This window comes from Dunckerocampus dactyliophorus, chromosome 6, assembly GCF_027744805.1.
Source record: "Dunckerocampus dactyliophorus isolate RoL2022-P2 chromosome 6, RoL_Ddac_1.1, whole genome shotgun sequence".
Classification (NCBI taxonomy): Eukaryota; Metazoa; Chordata; class Actinopteri; order Syngnathiformes; family Syngnathidae; genus Dunckerocampus; species Dunckerocampus dactyliophorus.
Window position 1 is genome coordinate 10,644,082 of NC_072824.1, and position 24,732 is coordinate 10,668,813.

Sequence of the window (24,732 nt, forward strand, 5' to 3'; positions counted from 1 at the left end):
TGTCGGCGGCGGTTCTCACAAAGTCTGCCATGATTAGGAAACAGACACGCAGGCTTCCTATACTGCTGCTGCTGTTGTTGACGGCAGTAGCGTTAGTTGCTATGGGCTCTGTGAAATCAATGCGCCCTGTCCACATGGGTTCTTTTTTGGCAGGTTGAAAAAAATTTGTTAGCTCCCTCATGCTACGTGTTTTTCTCTTTAGAATGCACAGAAAAGTGAAAGACAAGTGTGTTCATGTTTCACGTAAGGATTGTGGGTGATGGGCAAAATAAAAAAATAAAGTGCAGTTTTCCTTCAAGTTTTGACAGGCGCATCATTTTTAGACTTGACGGTACTGGTTAATCAGATCAGGAAATCCACTGACCAATTTCATGCAAGTTAAGCTATCTGACGTGATACTACACAGTCAGCCAATCAAATCTGCACATTTCAGCCACTAAACATTGCAACTTTAAATACAGAGAGAGACAAAAGAGGAGAGAAGCGAAGCAAGTGACACGGAAGAATGAGTGAGAAATACAGAGAAAGAAGAGTGAAACAAGTGAGCTCTGCGGACAAAGAGGACTGTGAGACGAGCGAGAGTTACAGGGAAAGAATAGGGTCGTGTCCCCCACGTCTGCTTGCTACCCCAGAAGAAGAGGAGAAGACAGCGAGACGAGTGAGCAGTAGAACACAACAGACAAATAAACGCACAAAAAGAGCAAAGTGGATGGCGAGATGAAGATTTCAACACACAATGGACGCACTCATTTATGTTCATTCTTCCTCCTGGAAGCACAAAACCAGTCTGTCCCAAATGCTCAGAGACCGTGCCGCTCATAAAAAGTGGTTTGGTTTGGTTTAATTTTATTTGAACATGCATGCAGGTTACAATGGCAAACATCTCATGAATCATTTCACAGTTCCACATGTCCAAAAGGAGTAGGAAGAAGCAAAGCTTATTTAATCCTACCCCTATTTTAGCAGTTTGAAAATTTAGGAAAGCAGCAAATTTTTATTTCCGTGATTGTAAAAATAAAGGGTTTGTATGTTCTCTATACACTGCATTATGAATTTTCCTCACCAATCTTTTTTGCAGTACGTTGAGTGAGTGAAGGTTGCTTTTATAATTATTATCCCATATCTCCACACAATAAGTTAGATATGGTAATACCAAAGAACAGTAAAGAGTGTGGAGTGATTTTTTATCAAGAACAAATTTTGCTTTATTCAATATTGAAGTGTTTCTCACCACCTTTTGTTGTATATTTTTGATGCGAGATTTCCAACTCATTTTTTAATCTATTATGATCACCAGAAATTTATTTCATTCACTCTTTCAATTTGGCAATGTGAAACATCACAATGAGACATTGCAGATAGATTTGATCAAATGTACTTGCTGAAGTCTGAACTGAGGTCACAGAAAATAACAGATTATCAAACGATTTTTAAATTACCATAAAAAATGAATTACTTACAATTTAAAGCAGAGAAAAGATCAGTGGAAGTAGGCGAGGATAACTGTCCTAACCTATCTGCTTGTGTGACACTTAGATGATGATGACGACTACCTATCCCAGCGGGCCATAAACGAGGTGTATCACCTGTGGTGCCTGGCAGGGGGCGACCTAGAGAAGGAGCTGACTAATAAGGAGATCATACAGTCCAAACCTCCCATCTGCACACTGCCCAAGTATGTAAACCCCTGTGGCTAATACTGTATTGACCCCAAAATAAGACCATATTTTTTTTCTGAAACAACTTCTTCTCAAGCGAGTCTCAGCTTTTCTTCCAGTCACTCACACACTTATACCAGTGACCAAAAATATTGTTCCAGAAACAGGTCTTGAAAAAGAGGGCTAATGGGGTACCGTTTTTTCACGACCATAAGGCGCAACATAATAAAAGGAGCAGTCTCATTTACAGGTGCTATTTCTGTATTTAACACAAGGCTTGTATTTATACAAGGCGCACCGTATTATTGGGCGCAGATATGCACGCTAAAACATACCATGTCGCTCAGAAGTCAGTGAGGCAGCGACAGTGCTTTATTTCATTGGACAGATTAAGAGCAGAACTCTCATTCAGTTTATCAAACCCACTTGAAATCAGGATGGTCATTATTCAACACAACAGTCTCAGTCATGGTGCACAAGTAAAAACATCACACAGCAACGCAAAAACAGACAAGACACAACCGCTGTTTTTGCAGAACAATAACCAACAACTATGTAGCGCAAACAAGTAACTGTAAGAGCATTTGCACCAAAACACTACCGCAAAGCACGCTGGGGAACAGGAAGTGCTCCCAGCGACGCTACAATACGCTAGCATGCATGCTATTGTATGTTTTTAAAAAGCCAGCGGGAGCAAAACTGAGTTCGGTTGTACTTTATTGAAGTATTCAACAATGTACTCACGTTATTTTTGATCAATCCTCATTCACAAATCCATCAAAGTCCTCATCTTCTGTATCCCAAATGAACAGCGGGCCGAGTTCTCCATCAAACACACCAGGTTCCCTGTCGTCACTGTCAGAGTTAGTCTCGTTGCCGTGCGGCGCCGCAGAAATTATGTTGGCTTTTGCGAAAGCTCGAACAACAGTGCATCAGACACGTTAGCCCAAGCATCAACAATCCATTCACAAAATTGTGGTGTAACTCGACGGCGCTGCCTCCCAGTCTTAGTGAAGCTGTGTTTGCTAGCTGTCATCCATCGATCCCACACTGCTCGCAACTTCACTTTAAACGCCGTGTTTACACCGATGTCCAGCGGTTGGAGTTCCTTCGTCAAGCCTCCGGGAATCAGTTCAAGCTCCGAATTCATTTGCTGCACTTGTTTTTTCACAGCGGCTGTGGTGACACATGGGAAAAAAACATCCGGTCTCTTAGCCATTTTCTCCTTGTCCTTCCAGCCCCTTTGATTGGTCCGGCTGGAAACTTTTCTTCAAGTAGCATCTTCCTTTTAAAAATCACCACAGGCAGCAGTTTCTGTCCATTGCCATGGCAACCAAGCACAACAGTAAAAGCCGACTTCTCGTGCCCCATTGTATGTATCGCTACCGTGCTGGTCCACTTCTCTACAGTGTGATTCAACGGGATGTCGAAAGTGAGCGGCACGTCGTCCATGTTGGTGATGTAGTTGGGCTGGATGTGTTTGTCTGCAATGTTTTTACTGCATTAGGAGCGGAAGATGGCCAGCTTTCCTTGTAATCCGCTGGATGTTGCTTTGCCACGGTAGTCCTTGCCCGGATAGATAGAGGGCGCAATTTCATAAAATATACCTATATATCTACTGGGGCGTGCCTTTAGCGTCCTCTTTCACGTCGACAGGCTGTCCTCAGTCACGTCCACCTTTTCTCAATATAAGCAGCATGTCGGCATGAGATGCTCCCAGTTAGTCGAGCGGAGCGCTCATGAAATCACACAGCAACACTTACAGATTTTGGAACTCGGTACACACAAGAGGCGCGCCGCATTATAAGGCGCCCCGCCCATTTTGGACAAAATTTAAGACTTTTAAGTGTACCTTATGGTCATGAAAATAAGGTATATACAGTGGTGTGAAAAAGTTTTTGCCCCCTTCCTGATGTCTTATTTCTTTGCATGTTTGTCGCACTTAAATGTTTCTGATCATCAAACAAATGTAAATATTAGTCAATAACAAAACAACTGAACACAAAATGCAGTTTTTAAATGAAACTTTATGATTAAAGGGAGAAAAAAATCCAAACCTACATGGCCCTGTGTGAAATCACACCTGAGTTCAAGTGGAAAAGGTCATAAAGCCATTTCATAAGCTTTGGGACTCCAGCGAACCACAGTGAGAGCCATTATACACAAATGGCAGAAACATGAAACAGTGGTTGGCCAACCAACATTAGCCCAAGAGCACAGCGACGACTCATCCAAGAGGTCACAAAAGACCCAACAACAAAATCCAAAGAACTGCAGGCCTCACATGCCTCAGTTAAGGTCAGTGTTCATGACTCCCCCGTAAGAAAGTCAATTTGGCAAAAACGCCCTGCATGGCAGAGTTCCAAGATGAAAACCACTGCTGAACAAAAACCATATTAAGGCTCATCTCAATTTTGTCAGAAAACATCTTGATAATCCCCAAGACCTTTGGGAAAATACCCTGTGGTCTGACGAGACAAAAGTTTAACTTTTTGGAAGGTGTGTGTCCCATTACATCTGGCATAAAAGTATTGCTGCATTTCAGAATAAGAACATGATACAAACACTAAAATATGGTGGTGGTAGTGTGATGGTCTGGAGCTGTTTTGCTGCTTCAGGACCTGGAAGACTTGTTGTGATAAATGGAACCATGAATTCTACTGCCTACTCAAAGTCTTGACCTGAATCCTATTGTGATGCTGTGGCATGACCTTAAAAAAGCAGTTCATGCTCGAAAACCCTCCAACGTGGCTGAATTACAACAATTCGGTGAAGATGAGTAGGTCAAAAATCCTCCACAGCGCTGTAAAAGACTCACTGCAAGTTATCGCAAATGCTTGATTGCAGTTGTGGGTGGCCCAACCGGTTATAAAGTTTAGGGGGAAATCACTTCTTCACACAGGGCCATGTAGGTTTGGATTTTTTTTCTCCTTTAATAATAAAAAGTTTAATTTAACAACTGCATTTTGTGTTAAGTTGTGTTGTCATTGACTAATATTTAAATTCGTTTGATGATCTGAAACATTTAAGTGTGACAAAAATGCAAAAAAATAAGAAATCAGGAAAGGGGAATGCCCTTTTTCACACTACTTTGAGGACCATAACTTGATTATCTGCATCCTGCTTCTTTTTCACAATTTAACAGTTTTGTCCTGGAGGAAGGGGAGTCATTTGGCCAGTGGAGGGATCGGAGTTTCTTGCTGGACGACACAACAGTGACACTTTCTTTGTGCCAGCTCAGGAATGTATGTGCCCAAAAAAAATGCATTCACAAGGATAATAATGCTCAGATCTATTTGACCCTGTGGGGATATTCATTGAACAATACATGTTTATTATCGTGGCTGTAGTTTGCCATACCACTCAAGTCAAAACTCAGCATTCAATTATTTAACACAATGTAATTTATTCAAATGAGCTTCTTTCCCTTTTTAGAGACTAAAGGACGTGGCAGGAGAAGCTTACTTCCCTCTGCTGGAGGACGAGTGAGTCAACCTCGCCGCCATGTCGCTTTATTTAACCCACATCATTCATTTGAACTTGAGGAACGACGCCGCACATACATTCTTTTGCATCTCTTTTCCCCAGACGATCTAGTCTGACGCATTCAAACAGCGCCAATGAGCTGTCGGCTACGGTCACGCTGCCGCTCATCATCCGCGAGAGAGACACCGAGTACCAGCTCATCCGCATCATCCTCTTTGACAGGCTACTCAAGGTCTGCTCCGCCTGCATACACACACATATGCACATTCTTTAGCTCTGTTTGCACCAAGCAGCACGGTTTGGTTATATTTGATAATGTAGTGGTCAGTTTTAAAGAGAGTATGTCATCATTCAAAGTTGTTTAAAAGTCACTTGTTGTCAAATAGTTCTGTGTGTTGTTAGGCTTATCCTTACAAGAAGAACCTGGTGTGCAAAGAGGCCAGGGTGGACATTCCGCCTCTTGTGCGTGGGCTGGCATGGGCTGCACTGCTGGGCATTGAGGTATAAAAGTGTTGGAGAACAAAAGGTGCACTTTACATGTCCATGTCAACAGGTCCTGACATATGTATGACTATGGGTCATTTCCTCTATACAGGGGGACATTCAGGCCAAATACGAAAGCGTAGACAAGGATACACCCATTCCAACTGACAGACAGGTAACAGCCAGTTGAATGCTAAATGATTGATTTGGGGCGTTTACTTTACCCAAGAGCATGTTTTCGCCCCACAGATCGAAGTGGACATCCCGCGGTGCCACCAATATGATGAGCTGCTGTCGTCTCCACAGGGTCACATCAAGTTTAGGCGGGTCTTGAAAGCCTGGGTGGTCTCCCATCCCGACCTTGTCTACTGGCAGGGTCAGTCTAAGCCTGATACACTTCATCAGAGGTCGCCAAACCCGTTGATCGTGAGCTACTAGTTGATCTTTGGGACTTTGCCGGTCAATCACGAGAACATTGTGAAAAAAATGTACAGTCAAACCTGTCTTAGCGGCCACCTGTATATAACGGTCACCTGCCTATAGCGGCCACTGAAAAATCCCCCGCGGAGAATTTACGTGTTATAGACCCTGTGTATAGCAGTCACCTGTCTAATGCAGCCAGCGGCCACCCATTTTGTCTCCTTTGGTCAATATCTGACCGCATATAGCGGCCAAAATACCGACTCAAGCAGAAGCTTCATGCACGAAAATGTTTTGTTTTTAAATCAATGAAGCCATCGTGTGTAGACTTTAATTACTGAGTCCTAGCTCAGTCACAATCATTCACAAGATCCACACAAACTGTCAGTTGTTTGACATAAAAAAAAAGCCGTCTTCTTTGGAGCTTGTTGCAGACAGTGACACCGTTTATTTCCTGGTGTGAGACAATGTAACAATACTGTAATGCCGCTTGTTGTGGGGAAGGAGAGACTCATGTCGCCGATGCACTTTAATCGCTTTATTAACAGCGGAGAACACTGCAGGACTTTACATCCACGCCAACGTCCACACACTTCCCAACTCTCTCGACACTCACAGCTAGCACTCAGCCTAGCTCTCCTGCTCGTGGCGTCGCACCGTCACTTCCCGTCACTTCCTGATGAACTAAAGCTGTAATGACACTCTGCCGTATATATAGCAGCACAGCTTTGTTCTGTGGGTGGTGTAGAAAAACAAGCCTAGTTGTTCTTTACAACTTTTATCCGCAGTCCCACAGTGCCCTCTACTGGTCAACATGTAACAGTATAACAACACAACAAGCTTCTAATCACAGACATGTTAATATGTGCGCGCACAAATTCAAAATGGCCGCCAACCTGTCTATAACAGCCACCTGCCTATAGCGGCCACTTTTGCCGTTTCCCTTTGGTGGCCGCTATAGACAGGTTTGATTGTACAATCATATCAGTGCATTTTGTCCACTGAACACGGCCGTACGCCTCGCTGCTATCCAGGCAGCAACCCGCGAGGCCCAGGAAGGACCCCAGTCCACAAAACCCGGCCGGAGGTACACTGGTACAACGGTTCACCTTGTACACCGATTTGCACCCCCGAGCTAGCAAAAAGGTCGAGTGAGAGAAAGTGACAGAACGCAGCAGTGATGTGCTTGCGCATACAACAGTTATTATTGCACGTTAATAGGGCTCAAAGTCAGCGTTAAGTTAAGGCACAAATATAACTCCATGGACGTGCAACTCCAAAAAAATATTTGAGCAGCGATAAGGGCTGACTGTTGTAAGCGCCTTGACCAGCCCCTCTCTCCTCAATCTGCATCACTCTCCCACTACACTGAGCCAACAAGCCAAATACAGTCAAACTTGTCTATAGCGGCCACTCGAGGGAGACTGCGAAAGTGGCTGCTATAGACAGGTGGCCTCTATAGACAGGTTGGCGTCCAGTTTGAATGTTGACCAGTAGAGGAAAAAAAAAGAAAAAAATGAATGTTGACCTGTAGAGGGCACTGTGGGACTTCGGATAAAAGTTGTACAGCACTACTAGGCTTGCTATTCTCCACCACCCACAGAACAAAGCTGTGCTAGTAATGTCTTATGCTTGTTTTTAATATTTTACTTTTTATACGGCAGAGTGTCATTACAGCTTTAGTTCATCAGGAAGTGACGGGAAGTGACGGTGGGCGTCCCGAGCAGGAGAGCTAGGTTCAGTGCTAGCTGTCAGTTTCGAGAGAGTTGGGAAGTGTGTTTATGTTGGCGTGGATGTAAAGTCCTGCAGTGTTCTCCGCTGTTAATAAAGCGATTAAAGTGCATCGGCGACGTGAGTCTCTCCTTCCCCACAACAAGGGGCATTACGGTATTGACCAGTGCACATTGTCTCACACCAGGAAATAAACAGTGTCACTTGTTACAGGCATTGCCTGGACAGCTATGTAGTGGGGCTTGTTTAACCTTTGCCTTGTGGGCAAGCAAGAAGGAGAGACAAGATTGGAGGTGTGTGTGTTCTGAGCTGCTGTCTGGTGGCCGCGTTCAAGAAATAAAGTTGAAGAAACAGGAGAAGTTTCCTTCTTTGCTGGAGTCAGGTCGCCCTTACTATGGCTGAATAACACTGACAAGTTAAGCGAACGGCAAAGAAGACGGCTTTTTTTTGTGTCGAATACAGAAGATGAGGACTTTGATGGATTTGTGGATGAGGATTGATAAAAAATAACGTGAGTACATTCTAAAATACTCCAATTAAGTACAACCAAACTCAGTTTTGCTCCCGCTGCTTTTTAAAAACATATGCTCGCATGGTTTTAGCGTGCAGGCAGTATTGTATTGTATTGTAGCGTCGCTGGGAGCGCGTCCTGTTCCCAGCCTAATTTGCGGTAATGTTTTGGTGCAAATGCTCTTAAAGTTACATGTTTGACCAGGAAATAGCAAGCTCAAAAGAAGCTGTTTTTTTATGTGGAACAACTGACAGTTTGTGTGGATCTTGTGAATGATTGTGACTGAGCTAGGACTCAGTAATTAAAGTCTACACATGACGGCTTCATTGATTGAAAAACTAAACTTTTTCGTGCATGAAGCTTCTACTTGAGTTGGTAATTTGGCCGCTATATGCAGTCAGAAATTGACCAAGGGAGACAAAATGGGTGGCCACTGGCCACGTTAGACAGGTGACTGCTATACACAGGGTCTATAACATGTAAATTTGCTGCCGGGGATTTTTCAGTGGCCGCTATAGGCAGGTGGCCGTTCTATAAAGGTGGCCGCTAAGACAGGTTTGACTGTAGTTGTCATTTGCTCATGAAGCCGACACCACAAGCCCACCCTGACCAAGAGCCACAAGACTGTAGATAGATAGACTGTTCCATGACGACGGCGGTAATGCGCCTTTGCGAGAAGCTAAAAATGTCAACAAGCCGGCGCTAACTACCACAGACTGTGAGCATGAGCATCCACATTATGTATTTGTACAAATATGAAAAATCTTGAGTTGACTTCTCTCTCATGGAAGGCATGGAAATAGGGAGAAAGCGGTGTCAGAGAGGTGGTATATACAGACCCTTTCCAAAAAATTTGAATATCATGGAAAAGTTGTTTAATTTCCATAATTCCATTCAAAAAGTTAAACTTTCATAGATTATAGATTCAGGGCCCACAATTTAAACGATTTGTTTATTTGTTTATTTTTACATAATTTAGGCTTCCAGCTCATTAAACCCATGAAAACAGGAATTAAAAAAATTAGAAGACTGTGAAGAAATCATCCCAAATTTTGCAGGGCATGAATGTTTTAAACTGAGTGTCACACACTAATCATCTACTAAACTCAAATCACCTGCACAGGTTTCCCCAGGTGTCATTAAATTGCTTCAGTTTGGTTCAATTGTCTCAGTTCGGTTCAATATGGGGAAGACTGCAGACATGACAACTGGCCAGAAGACCATCATTGATATCCTCCATAGGATGGGTAAGCCACAAAAGTTCATAGCTAAGGAGGCTGGTTGTTCACAGAGTGCTGTGTCCAAGCATATCAATGGAAAGTCTAGAGGAAGGGCAAAATGTGGCAGGAGAAGATACACCAGCAAAAGAGATGACAGTGGGCTTCAGCGGATTATCAAACAGGGAAGATTCAAGAATCTGGCAGAGATCCAGAAAGAGTGGAATGAGGCGGGAGTCACAGCTTCAAAACCACCACATTCAGATGCATCCGGGAGATGGGCTACAACTGTCGGGTTCCTCGGGTCAAGCCACTTCTGAACCTGAGCCAACGTAGGAAGCGTCTCCACTGGGCCAAGGAGAAGAAGGACTGGACTGTTGGCCAGTGGTCCAAGGTCCTCTTTTCCGATGAAAGTAAAGTGTGCCTTTCATTTGGGAATCAAGGTCCAAGGGTTTGGAGGAAGACGGGTGAGGAACAGAACCCAAGCTGCCTGAGGTCCAGTGTGAAATATCCACAGTCCGTCATGATTTGGGGTGCAATGTCCGGTGCAGGTGTTGGTAAACTCTGCTTTCTTAAATCCAAGGTCACCGCAACAGTCTACCAGCATGTTTTAGAGGACTTCATGATTCCTTCTGCTGAGGATCTGTATGGAGATGCAGATTTCATCTTCCAGCAGGACCTGGCCCCTGCCCATACCGCCAGAAGCACCAAAACCTGGTTTGATGCCCATGCCATCACAGTGCTTGACTGGCCAGCCAACTCACCGGACCTAAACCCCGTTGAGAATCTATGGGGTATTCTCAAGAGGAAAATGAGGGGCAGCAGACCCAACAACAAAGAAGAGCTGACAGCAAGCATCAAGGAAATCTGGGCTTCCATAACTCCCAGGCAATGCCACAGGCTGATTGCTTCAATGCCACGTCGCATCGAGGCAGTGATTAAGGCAAAGGGATTCCCAACCAAGTATTGAAGATTGACATATCGTTTTGAAAGTACCATATTTTGATCGATTTGATGTGATCCTAATTTCTTTCTTTTTTTTTCCTGCAAAAACTGAGAAGTAAATGGTGATTTCTTCACAGTATTCTAATTTTTTGAATTCCTGTTTTCGTGGGTTTTATGAGCTGGAAGCCCAAATTACGTAAAATAAACAAATAAACACTTGAAATCGTTTAAATTGTGGGCCCTGAATCTATAATCTATGAAAGTTTAACTTTTTGAATGGAATTATGGAAATTAAACAACTTTTCCATGACATTCAAATGTTTTGGAAAGGGTCTGTGTGTGTGTATATATATCAATCTTGTGCAGGTTCAGGGCCAAGACCTGGGATCTTGGTCTCAAAAAGGTTGGTGACCACTGCACTTCATCATCTTACTTCGTCTTTAGCTCCACTTAATTTTGGTTACTCAGCGGTACCAGCCTTTTTGTACCTGTGCTTACACCTTGTGTGCTATGCTTGGTTGGCCACAAGGGGGCAATCATGTACTGGTTTGCATAATTCAACTCAGCGCAAACTTCATTTAAACTGATGGTTTCTACCTTCACCAAGGAAGTTTTGTTTTTTTTCCAGTCTACAATTTCTAATATATTAACCTGGATTTAAAAAAAATTCTCATTACCATTTAAGGGCCATACTGAGTATCAAAAAATAATTTAAAATATTAAAATAAAATAGAAAAAAATACTACAAGTACAATTTAGTCAGAAAAATGAGAGTAGTTCCAACGAGAATAAATAAAAATTTCATGAGCAAAATTTGTTGATTTTATGAGAATAAATTCATATTACAAGAATTAAGTACGAATACTCCAAGAAAAAAAACGTCATTAATATTGTTTCTTCTAAACTTACAAGTAAAGGCACTGTAAAGACATGTAAGGCATTTGTGTGTGTGAGAATTTTGACATTACCTATTCAAATTATTTTAAAATGTAGTGTATATAAACTAGAATTTATTCTTATCCAGATTGTGCAATTTTAATTCATATTTTAGATTGTAAAATGTTTTGTTTCCCCCCACGCCCAGGTTTGGATTCACTTTGCGCCCCGTTTCTTTATCTGAATTTTGACAATGAGGGTAAGATTCTAAACTTGTTCCAAACTGTTGTACCGTGTGTGTTTGTCTTATGTTGTTAATGTACTGTACTCTACACAGCTTTGGCATACTCTTGTATGTCCGCCTTCATCCCAAAATACCTCTACAACTTTTTCCTGAAGGACAACTCGCACGTCATCCAAGGTGAGATGGACAAAAAGAATCGTCTCTATTCTTGTGTTTTTGCTATGATACTAATCTTGAGGTGTTTGGAGATTGCGACTGGATATTGTTTTCTTTACATTATCGTTTCCCTCCGCCGCCTCCCTGTATTGTTTTGTTGGGCTGCACCAGCATGCTGAGGGAGAAAAATGCAAATGCAGGGTGAGGAGCACAGTTCAAAAGCAAATTATCATCATCTGGAGCAGAGCAACGGGCCAGCTGCTCAGTGTTGATTACATTTTTTTGGCTCCATGTTGTTTCTAAGCTATGAAAACGAATTTAAATCTTTCTTAATGGATTCTGCAGCCGAGGCGCGTCATGTGGCGATAGGGAAATAAATGAAACCGCAAAAAAAAGTCCCAAACATTTCCTGCAAGACTGATAAAAAGCTAAGAAGGGCACTATTATCTCTCTGCACTCTTAGGTGGCCCTTAGAGCCAGCTTATGTTTATCTGTCTGGTCAGAGCTTTAATGTTAATTATTTCCAGCCAACATATACAAATGTTAAATTCAAAGTTGACAAATAAAATTGGCTGCTACTGTTTAGCTCTCCATTCCCAGCTTGCTCAGAATTGACACTCATGTGCCAGCCTCATACTGGATCAAATGTATTGACACACAGTACAAACACAAAAGTCCTGCTAAAGATATACTGTAAGTACAGTGAATCCATACAGCAATCATGTAGCTATGAACGGAAGGATGCTCATGTCCATGCCTAAATTATTTATTCCATTCCATTTTCCTCCGCTTATCCGGGTCCGGGTCACGGGGGCAGCAGTCTTAGTAGGGAAGCCCAGACTTCCCGGTCCCCGACCACCTCCTCCAGCTCCACCGGGCCAGCTGTGAGACATAATCCCTCCAGCGTGTCCTACGTCTTCCCCGGGGCCTTCTCCCGGCTGGGCATGCCCGAAACACCTCACCAGGGAGGCGTCCGGGAGGCATCCGGATTAGATGCCCGAGCCACCTCAGCTGGCTCCTCTCGATGTGAAGGAGCAGCGGCTATACTCTGAGCTCCTCCCGGATGACCGAGCTCCTCACCCTATCTCTTAGGATGAGTCCCGCTACCCTACAGAGAAAACTCATTTCAGCCGCCTGTATCCGCAATCTCGTTCTTTCGGTCATGACCAAAAGTTCATGACCATAGGTGAGGGTGGGAAAATAGATCGAATGGTAAATTGAGAGCTTTGCCTTCCGGCTCAGCTCTCTCTTCACCACGACGGTCCCGTACAGTGACCGCATTACTGCAGACACTGCGCCGATCCGCCTATTGACCTCACGCTCCAACCTTCCCTCACTGTTGAACAAGACCCCGAAATACTCGAACTCCTCCACCTGGGGCAGGACCTCATTCCCAACCCGGAGGGAGCAATCCACCCTTTTCCGACTGAGAACCATGGCCTCAGATTTGGAGGTGCAATGGGGAGTGTTTTGACTACCCCAGATACCTCAGCCACGGTGATGGAACTGTCCGCGTTCATGTCCTCAGCCTCTTCTTCCTCCATGGAAGGTATGTCAGTGGGATTGAGAAGGACCTCAAAGTATTCCTTCCACTGCCCAACTATATCCTCAGTCGAGGTCAGCATGCCCCCGTGTGGACCGGGCACTGCTTCCCCTTTCTGAGGCGCCGGACGGTTTGCCGGGACCTCTTCGAAGACGACCGAAAGTCGTTTTCCATGGCCTCACGGAACTCTTCCCACACCCGAGTTTTTGCCTCGACTACCACCGAAGCCGCGTGTCGCTTGGCCTGCCGGTATCTGTCTGCTGCTTCAGGAGTCCCACAAGCCATCCATGCTCAGTAGGACTCCTTCTTCAGCTTGACGGCAGACCTCTGGTGTCCACCATCGGGTTTGGGGCTTGCCGCCACGACTGGCACCAACCACCTTGTGGCCGCAGCTCCGATCGGCTGCCTCAGCAATGAAGGCACGAAGAGAGCCCATTCGGACTCAATATCCTCGTCCTCCCCTGGGATGCAGACGAAGCTCTGCCGGAGATGAGAGCTGAAGACTCGACGAACAGGAGACTCTGCCAAACGTTCCCAGCACACCCTCACTACACGTTTGGGTCTCCCGGGTCCGTCCGGCATCCTCCCCCGCCATCTAATCCAACTCATCACCAGGTGGTGATCAGTTGACAGCTCAGCCCCTCTCTTTGCCCGCGTGTCCAGAACATGCATACGCAGGTCTGATGATACGACTACAAAATCAATCATAGACCTGCGGCCTAGGGTGTCCTGGTGCCATGTGCACTTATGGACATCCTTATGTTCGAGCATGGTGTTTGTGATGGACAAACTGTGGTTCGCACAGAAGTCCAACAACATCACACCGCACGGGTTCAGATTGGGGAGGCCGTTCCTCCCAATCACGCCCCTCCAGGTCACACTGTCATTGCCCAAATGGGCGTTGAAGTCTCTCAGCAAAACGACGGAGTCACCATTTGGGGTGCTCTCCAGCACCCCTCTGATGGACTCCAAGAAGGCTGGGTACTCTGAGCTGCCGTTTGGCGCGTACGCACAAACGACAGTCGGGACCCTTTCCCCAACCCGAAGGCGTAGGGAAATGACCCTCTCGTTAACCGGGGATGACTCCAACACAGAGGCACTGAGCCAGGGTAATTAATAAGCCCACACCAGCTCGCTGCCTCTCCCCAGCAGCAACTCCAGAGTAGAACAAGCTCCAGCCACTCTCGAGGAGTTTGGATCCAGAACCCAAACTGTGGGTCGAGGTGAGTCCGACTATATCTAGTCAGAATGTCTCAACCTCTCTCACAAGTTCGGGCTCCTTCCCCACCAGAGAAGTGACATTCCATATCCCAAGAACCAGATTTGACCGCCGAAGACCGGGTCGCTTAGGCGCTCGACCTCGACCGCCACCCAAAGCACAATGCACTTATACTTGCCCCCGCAGGTGGTGGGTCTACGGGGGGGAGATCCCATGTGGCTTGTTCGGGCTGAGTCCGGCCGGGCCCCACGGGTGAGAGCCCGACCACCGGGCGCTTGCCTGCGAGCCCCTCCCCCAGGACTGGCTCCAGGGTGAGGCCCCGGTATCCCACATCCGGGCGAGGTGCGGTCTCTCCACCCCTCCACCACGGTAAGGTGGTGATTCATGGAGGGGTAAATTATTTATGCATTTGTCTGTTTTTTTTGTAATCTTATTGATTTATCTTTATTCTTGTATCCCTCCTATTAAAAAGGTTTTACAAAATGATTTACATTTTTTTTTATTGTGATCTATCTATTATTTATACACTTGTTTTTCCTTTTTTCGTCATGACATAAGTTACCTATTGTTACACATTATTTGTATTTTTTCTTCCCATGAGAAAATAATAACAGTTAAAACACAGGAAGCCAACACAGTAATTGTGGAGGGTAGGTTAGGGGGGTAGGATTAAATCAGATCTGCTTCTTCCTACTCTTTTTCGGACGTGTTGAATTGTGCAAGTGTAAGGATATAATGTTCCTCACTGTAAGTGCTTAATGTCCAAAACAGAACCATTACCAAAGTTTTTAGCTTGGATATTTGTGTTGTTTAAAGCTAACAGTAGATGATGCTCACTTCTACTTTTTTGGTTTTCCCCTCCCTCTAGAGTACTTGACAGTCTTCTCCCAAATGATCGCCTTCCACGACCCCGAGCTCAGCAACCACCTCAACGAGATCGGCTTCATCCCAGATGTAGGTTTGACAGGAAGATCAGCTAATGCCCTAAAGAGAACAGACGTTGCGTATTAGCGTAACAGTATTTTCTCTTAAACAACTGGACCCAAGGTGTCAAGCGTGCCCAAGCTTGGAATGAATTGTCTTTGCTAAGATGGCCTGATATCCTATAATTGCCCTGCACTTTCCTCTATTCAGCCCTGCTCTAATGCTGATGTGGACTCATAAAAAGTCTGTGTATATTTACAAGCTGGTGACAGTGAGGTTTTTTTTTTATCTTAGATGAGTGTCGGATTTATTTAATCTTCCTCCTTTCAGCTTCACTCCGCCGGTGAAACTGCACCGACTGATTGTGTTTGCTAAGTGTGTGCCTCATTGATGATGTTTTGTTTGTTTTTTTTAAACATCCACCTTTTATATAATGTTTAGAATGTGCATGTAGAACAATGCTGCATTACCACTCCAAGGGGAATGGGTTTTTTTCCCCAAGGAGAATCGTGTTGGAATGCTTGCTACTAACCAAGTAATTTGACTCTACAGACCATAAATAATATAATAGAATTTCCACACATAACTAAGGCCAATACAACACGACATCACTGCAGCAGGGAATACACTCAATCATTATATCACTAAAGGGCGGATTAATCACTACATTTTCAAACAAATAGCTCCCAGTTGGACTATCCTGTATAGTGCTCACTAACATATTTGTAAGCGAAATTTCTGAGAAAGATGAAAATGTCTGATTGTAATAGATGAGTACCATGTATCCCATCGGGCATCTTTTAATTGTTTATGATGGGGTGTTAATTGGAAGCAAAAGAGAATTGGCGAACAATTTCATGTTTTGACTTGAATAATGATTTGGCGTGCTTGAGAAGGTGGAAAGGAATGTGGCTCTATTTCAGCTCATGGTCATTTATGAAGAAATATATTGTGCAACACAGCAGCAAGAGAACCAATGTTGTAATGGCAGTAAGGAGCAAACTGCTCCATTAATACCGTTGGTGAGTTCATTGTAAACAACAGAGTAGTGTGACTAACATTTTAAAGCGGCATGCTGATGTAGATAAAGCTGCTGAGTGCTGACCATTCATGGTTCTTCAAATATGTCAAAAACTACATCAGGAGGTTGCCTACAGCCACAGCTGTTAATGCGGATGTTTTTTGATTCAGTGCTACTTAAAGACCTTGGTGGTTATTTGCTTTTGTAAACCATGCACCCGGCAACTATAGGAGATTCAACAGTTAACTGAATAGAGGCGTTAATTGGAGCATTTATGATATGCATATGCGCCTTAAATAATGTTGTTCTCCAGTAATAACTTACTTTAGAATGGCATTGAATCTATTATGGCATAAAAAAGGCAGAACATCATCAAAATTGAAGAAAAATCTCCCATCTAGAGTATTGTTACAGAACTGAATTTGAATGGGCCTGTAACCTGTGATTTGTCAGAGTAAAAAACATCCAGAATAATTCAATGAAGTCTTGTGGCGTGCTTGGTGTCCTCTACGATATATCCTGAAGCCAAAAGCAGACCTCACATAGCTCGCCGCCAGGGGTTTAATTCAGGTTGTTTTCATTTGGCCACGTCTCTCCTCCCGGGTACACCGTTTACGCCCCCTCTAATCCAATCTGGCTTGACTTCCCGTCTTGCTGTGTGAAATTGAGGCTGCGGCCGCCGGCACTGCTTATCGTTTGTGTGCACGGAGCAAGTCGACTGAGCCCTCCTCAGCTTCCCCCGCAATTAGCTGTCAACCAACTGGCCGAGATAAGACGGCGATGGCCGCCCGTGGTACACCTGGCAGGTGTGTGGACAGGAGGTTCATTAGTGACTGCGCTTCAGTGTGTATTCATGTGCTCTAATTTAGCTTTTATAGATGTCCTCAAGGGGGGGATTGAGAGATTACAAATTGGCATAATAAGATTAATTGTGAGTCATAATCAAAGTCAGCAGTTTTGCTCCTTTTTTGCTGTCTGTTCCTTCAGGGCTTACAGCCAAGTGTTCAGTCACTGACTAAGCCTATTCCTTTGTGCTCATTTTGTGCAGAACAAATGCTTCCTTATCTCTAAAATGTTTTCTCCTTGTCTCCCACAGTTGTACGCCATTCCCTGGTTCCTGACCATGTTCACACGTAAGTTAAGCTCTTTTTTTTGTCCCACAGTGTGGCTGTGATGTGGCAGTGAGCACAGTCCATTAGCATCAGTGGATGCTGTGAGACTCTGCTTCCATTAACGGAGCAATGAGTAAATGAGACTGAAAAGGTCAGTGGCTCCGGTGGGGATAAGTTAAGCTTCTTTACTGGCTGATTTATTCATATTTTGTTGACCTTTCTTCAAGCTGCTCGGGGAAAAAAACTGACCGACAGCCCTCAAGATGTTCACGAGCACATTTGAATTCATCTTCCCTAAAGCTGCTACACATGCGGACACAAAATTGTTGGTACCCTTCGTTCAATGAAAGAAAAACTCACAATGGTCACAGAAATAACTTGAATCTGAAAAAAGTAATAATCAATAAAAATTCTATGAAATTTAACCAATGAACGACAGACATTGCTTTTCAACCATGCTTCAACAGAATTATTGAAAAAAAAAACCTCATGAAACAGGCCTGGACAAAAATGATGGTACCCCATAATTTAATATTTAGCTGCACAACTTTTTGAGGCAATCACTGCAATCAAATGATTCCTGTAACTGTCAATGAGACTTTTGCACCTCTCAGTAGGTATTTTGGCCCACTCCTCATGAGCAAACTGCTCCAGCTCAGGCTTGAAGGGTGCCTTTTCCAGACGGCATGTTTCATCTCCTTACAAAGATGCTCAATAGGATTAAGGTCGGGGCTCATAGAAGGCCACTTTAGAATAGTTCAGTGTTGTCCTCTGAGCCATTCTTGGGTGTTTTTAGCCATGTGTTTTGGGTCATTGTCCTGTTGACCTGCGACTGACACCAAGCTTTCTGACCCTGGCCAGCACATTTCTCTCTAGAATCCCTTGATTGTCTTGAGATTTCATTGTACCCTGCACAGATTCAAGACACCCTGTGCTAGATGCAGCAAAGCAGCCCCAGAACATAACAGAGCCTCCTCCATGTTTCACAATAGGACAGTGTTCTTTTGTTGATATGCTTCATTTTTTCGTTTGTGAACATAGAGCTGATGTGTGTCACGTTCAAACTCTTGTGACACTTGTAAAACACAGCAAAATTACAGAAGAGACAAGACAACAAGCGTATCTTTTTACTCGCGAGGAGAACGGAGGAACATACCAGAGTTACCTCCCCACACCGCTCGGAATACGTTCTCTGAGCTCTCGCTTTTTATTTGAGTATTCCCTATCTACAAGGTTGTGCAACTCTTAAGGAAAGGGTTGAGCAACACAGCTGCACAACTGTACTTTTTTTTTTCTATGTGTGCGTCTCTGTGGCAGTTATCAGTAATACATGTGTCGTATGAAGCACATTTCAGCACAGCCTCGAAGGACATCGGTTACTATGCGACTGCGTCCTTGGAGTCAGCACACACCATGGCGCCATGAGTCGCCACCTTCTCTGTTGCTGGGTCACCGCTGCATTCCTAAAACAGACATTCCTAATGGGCAACACACTCTAACGCTACTACGATATATGAGTGATATTTATATTGCTGGTTAATTTATGTCCAGTTCCAACAATGTGCCTTGCCAAAAAGTTCCATTTTTGTCTCATCTGCTCATAGGACATTCTCCCAGAAGCTGTGTGGCTTGTCAACATGTAGTCTGGCAAAGTCCAGTCTGGCTGTTTTATGACTTGTTTTCAACAGTGGTGGCGTCCTTGGCCTTCTCCCATTAAGTCCACTGTGGCTCAAACGACGACGGATGGTGCGATATTGACACTGATGTTCCTTGAGCTTGAAGTTCACTTTTAATCTCGTTAGAAGTTTTTCTGAGCTCTTTTGTTACCATTCGTATTATCCGTCTCTTTGATTTGTCATCAATTTTCATCCAACGGCCACATCCAGGGAGGTTGGCTACAGTCCCATGGATCTTAAATTCTGAATAATATGTGCGACTGTTGTCAGAGGAACATTAAGCTGTTTGGAGATGGTCTTTACCTTTAACATGCTCGTCGATAATTTTCTTTCTAATCTCCTGAGACAACTCTTTCCTTTGCTTCCTCTGGTCCATGTTGAGTGTGGTATACAACCATGTCACCAAACAGCATAGTGACTGACTGTAGTCCTATCTATAGGCCCACTGACTGATCTGTGATGCTAGTTAGTGGACACACTTTGAATTAACATGTCTCTTTGGTCACATTATTTTCAGTCTTTTCTAGGGGTACCATCATTTTTGTACAGGCCTGTTTCATGAGTTTATTTTTTTCAATAATTCTGTTGAAGCATGGTTGAAATGCAAAGTCTGACGTTCATTGGTTACATTTAATACAATTTTTATTTATTATTACTTTTTTCAGATTCAAGCTATTTCTGTGACCATTGTGAGTTTTTCTTTCATTGAACAAAGGGCACCAACAATTTTGTCCACGTGTGTATGTCACCAGCTCCAAATGACATTTTTAAAATCTAAAAAGCACCCTCAAAATGGCTGCAGACAGCAATTTTAAAATGTTGGCGATGTTACAGCTGTAGGTGTGAAAGTCATACATGCACTTGCTGTACTGTTGTTTACAATGAACTCATCTCACCCTAATGCTGGCTGACCAATTTGCTCCCTACTGCTATTACAACATTTGTTCTGTTGCTGCTGTGTTGTGCAATATACTTGTTCATTAATGACCATGTGGTCAAACAGGGCTATAGTTTTCCTTTCCACTTTTTCATGCACGCTAAATCATTTAAAAAAAATCTGAATTTCAGTAATAACAGCCTCTCATCGATTAACACCCCATCCTCTATACAGATTAATAAATAAACACCCAGGCTATAATTTTGCTGTTTTCTTCTCTTTCTGGTTAAGTCCCCACAATGTGACCATAGGACGTAGCCACATCATGAGAAACATACACACGCAGACACACACACAATGGGAGTGCTGTAGTGATGGACAGTGTGAAGCATGACCTTCTTACCTCCTTCTCAACTCCGTGAGGCAGACTCCTGCATTAGGTGTCCTGCTCTGACTGCTAATGTCTACCGTCCAAGGCTCAGCAAGGCTTCAGGGTTATCTTCTAACGTCAAACACACACACACACACACACACACACACACACACATACATGCATACATACATATACAGTATACATCCTCTCACCATGGCCACACTGTCCACACACACACACACACACACACACACACACACTGACTGCCTCTCCCAAGGCTCAGTAAAACCAGCAAAAATCCAAACAGATATAGGTGCTGCCTATAATAAATATAAATGAAATAAATAAATATAAAGTACCTGCAGTGGGCCACACTAACTAAGAGGTATGTTAAATATTCTACCAGCAAACCACCTCCACATCAAACATCTCCCCCAGGCAACCTTTTCCAGTGCACGTTTGTTTTTCTGAGTTCCTTTTCTTTTTGTACAAACCATGCTTCAGCCAATGTATAATTCACATATGCAAATCATGCCTTTTTATATACAAAGTGTTTCCATTGTTTCCCACACTGTTGTCCCTCATGCTGCTTCTGCTTTTCTTTGAATCGTTTCGTGAAAATACTCCCTACAGACGTGTTTCCACTGCACAAGATCTTCCACCTGTGGGACACGCTGCTGCTGGGGAACTCCTCTTTCCCCTTCTGCATCGGTGTGGCCATATTGAAGCAGCTCAGGGACCGCCTCCTGGCCAATGGCTTCAACGAGTGCATCCTGCTATTCTCTGACCTGCCAGGTGACTAACTTACACCTGATGTACAAACGCTGCCATTAAGAGATGCAAATAATGCAGAATTATTCATGAAGTTTGTCGAACTTCCCTGAAAATGGTCACAGCAACCAAGTTCAAGTTCATAAACCACTGCAAGCACGTGTTTTCTGCCTCGTTGAAATCCTCCTCCTCATCTTCTACTTAAATTCATCTTACGTCTGTGTGGAAATGCGATTTTAGCAGTCTGCCCAAAGCACCAAAACGCTCTAGATACAGCTAGACCAAAGACAAATGTATTTCAACAGTCTACAGGTGGTCCTCGGTTTACTGCATTCCGTGTTACATTGTTGTGTAGTTTCGGTCGAATGTCTAAATCACTTGACTCTCGTGACCATCTCTAACTCATTCAATACAAAAGACGTGATACATTTTTCTAAACCCGAATGCCTGATCCCAACAATGTATTTATATGTCTTTTACATTTTTTTTGCACGAGAGGCTAAAGGAGGTGCTGATGCAACTACTCACTAATGGATTATGCTTGAAAGCAATTTTAATGCCATAAAAACAGCCACTAGGTGGTAGAAGTGCATGATGAGTGGAAGAAGAAACACATGGAAGAGGAAGCCTTTGCATAAAGGCAGCTGGTACATTTGTACCACAGAAAGAAAAAAAAAAGCGTTGTAGGGAAATTTCAGTGCACGCACACATGCACACACATAGTTAGTTCCAAATCTGAAAATTGTAACTAGTTCATGGTGTAATATTTGTAAATTAATTATTTTAATTTTATTTTTCCACTTCTAAATAGTACTATGGAAAACTGCGAAATCCAAGTCCGATTGAGCACATCAGTCGGAACAATACATACTAACATATAAACAATAAGAAAGAATGTCTCCTGTATTTACTTCTTGGTAAGGAGACAAATTTTATCCAAGAGGAGACTGAGGGCACCAGGAAAACATGCTGCAGCAAAGTGGAGTCTCTGGAATACAATAGTAAACAGGCACAGCAATACTCAAGGTGAGCTAACATTATGTGCTTGTTTTTGGTGTCTCCAACAATGTTTTGGCGATGACAAATCTGCTCGACCAATGAGCAACCAGCAGTGGTCACCCATATGATATACCTGTAGGCTTGGAACTCTTGGAACCCCAGCTGACCAGGTACTACAAACAGTATCATGTAGTACTTGATTTTGCTAATGAAAAAGCATTGTTAGCAAATATCAAGCGAACTACAGTCATCCCTCGTTCATCACGGTTAATTGGTTCCAGACCCGACCGCGATAAATGAATTTTCATTTAAGACCTTTTAAATACTTTTTTTTTTGCCATTATTAGAGCCCTGTAGACATGGAATAACACCCCATAGTCACATTTACACTTACTCAATATAGTAGACATAATAATGGAAAATAAGCCATCTTAGACATAAATACAATAAGACGGACTCACATGTTAGCATTGACAGCGTACTTCCTTGTTGCTGTTTCATCATTGTAACGTTAGTGACACCTAGACGCCAGTGTAGAATACGGCGTAGAATTGGCGTTTATGGTTAAAGAGAGACTCATGATTAGAGATCGACCGATATGGGTTTTTCAGGACTGATACCGATTGTTAGTAGGCCGATAACTGATACGATAACTGATAAGTTCAAACACAACAAAAAGTGCAGGAAGTTAACAAGATCAGCAGCAAATCTTGTAAAGATAAATAAAAGCTTAATAATAGCCCCCTGAATTTTTTCAGCCTTCATCTGCGTACTTCCCTGCAACATACAAGACTAAACTAAATGTCTTACTCTCTCTCACAATAACACACACAGGCTTCTATAATCACAGACTGTTTTCCACATTGATATTACCAACAGCATTCTTTCAAGTGATTCACAGATATATCGGGAGGTACTACGAGCTAGCAAAGCTGCCGCTTGTGTATACTCCGCTCTTACGTAGTACTCATGAGTTTTTCATGTGACTTTCACGCAAACACACATTACATACATTCTCCCCATTGCTAGTGCATAGTATGCTGAGCCTTTAGAGCCAGACTGGCGAACTAATGTTATGGTACACTAACCAGCCTCCACCTTGGCGTGCTTCCCTCCGATAAAACAAGTGAATTGACTCTCTAAATCACACACATGCTTTTACTATCACGGACTGTTTTTGACTGTCGACATTATCAGCAGCCTTCTTTCAAGTAATTCACAGAAATGTGAGGAGGTACTATAAGCTAGCAGAGCTGCGGCTAATGTTTACTCCTCATACGTTATTCTGCTGCAACGTTAGTCGTAGTTGTGAGATGTAGAGCACTGGGATGTTTATTATAATTTCGAGAGCGTTTTCTGCGTTTATCTTGACATGTGTGTTTGCTCTCAGGACGTTCTCCACATGAGAAAACGTCCCTCTAAGCCATGTGTGTGTGTGAGGACAGCGTCCACTTCAGATTGGCTCTGCCACTAACGTGTGCTGTGGCTTGCTTAACTGATCAAATGGCACCGTGGGCGGAGCAATGCTGGAGACAGAAGTTGCAGCCAGCAGTTGATATCGGCCTGTCGGATTTAATTAAAAGGCCAACGGCCCGTCGGATTTAATTAAAAGGCCAATACTGATATACATCAAAATTACAAATATCAGCCCGGCCGATAATGAGTCGACTACTACTCATGATGCACTTCAACCGCGTTATTAACAAACACATGCGCAGTGAACATTCATACAGGAGCTGCTTTTGGCCACTCTACACTGTTAACCTGCTGCTAGCACTCAGCTCACAGTCAACTCCGGCTAGTGAGTTGACGTCACACACATCGCTTCCCTGGCCCCTCTTCTTAAAGGCGCACACAAGTCACAGATACTGTCTTACACTTCATATCACATCTTTGGAAATCCTTATATTTGTATTTTCGTTCATTTAGACATTTTTATGCTTGAAAATGCTTAATTTAGGCCATGAATACGTACAATTTGCTTAAATACGCATTGCTTAAATTATTATTTTTTTTACTAATAATAAACCATATTCAACCACAAAATAGCAAACATTTATCAATAAATTTTTGAAAAACCACAATAGAGTGAGGGCGTGATGTTCGGACCGTGATGTAGCAAGGGACGACTGTAATATCATTAATAGTAGCTACTGGCAGGCTAGGGATCCAGGTGTGCAAGTGACTGCTGCTGGCCGCTCATTTGTCAAGCAGAATCGTGATTGTAATAGTGGTGAGGGAAATAATCGATTCTTAGATGCATCGCGATGCGGACATTGACGATTGTTAATCGATTCTTAAATGTCAATAATCGATGCTGAACAAAAAAACGTAACAAAAAGACGGAAAGCGGAAGTGCCACCCGGACAGTTTATGGTGGCGCACCTAAGTGTAAGACGTTACCAAAACGGCTGAGCCTAAACTCCGACCCTCACCCACTGGATTTAAAGCGAGGGTCTGGAAGGACGTTGTCTTAGTTGAAGGTAAAAA

At 43.5% G+C, this 24,732-nt stretch overlaps 1 protein-coding gene across 4 annotated transcripts in view; it reads left to right on the top strand.

The window, feature by feature from the left end:
• Positions 1-24,732, top strand: part of tbck (TBC1 domain containing kinase) — a 44,629-nt gene that overhangs the window by 5,013 nt on the left and 14,884 nt on the right. For all 4 annotated transcript variants that reach the window (XR_008570651.1, XM_054778709.1, XM_054778708.1 and 1 more), the window contains exons 11-22: positions 1,537-1,675; positions 4,804-4,903; positions 5,094-5,143; positions 5,247-5,376; positions 5,547-5,645; positions 5,740-5,802; positions 5,877-6,003; positions 11,536-11,586; positions 11,665-11,748; positions 15,358-15,443; positions 17,531-17,567; positions 21,106-21,267. Coding sequence is in view for 3 of the 4 variants with exons in the window: in XM_054778709.1 (XP_054634684.1) it covers positions 1,537-1,675; positions 4,804-4,903; positions 5,094-5,143; positions 5,247-5,376; positions 5,547-5,645; positions 5,740-5,802; positions 5,877-6,003; positions 11,536-11,586; positions 11,665-11,748; positions 15,358-15,443; positions 17,531-17,567; positions 21,106-21,267 (1,128 nt within the window). In the remaining variant the exon portion in view is untranslated. The remainder of the gene's footprint in view (positions 1-1,536; positions 1,676-4,803; positions 4,904-5,093; positions 5,144-5,246; positions 5,377-5,546; positions 5,646-5,739; positions 5,803-5,876; positions 6,004-11,535; positions 11,587-11,664; positions 11,749-15,357; positions 15,444-17,530; positions 17,568-21,105; positions 21,268-24,732) is intronic.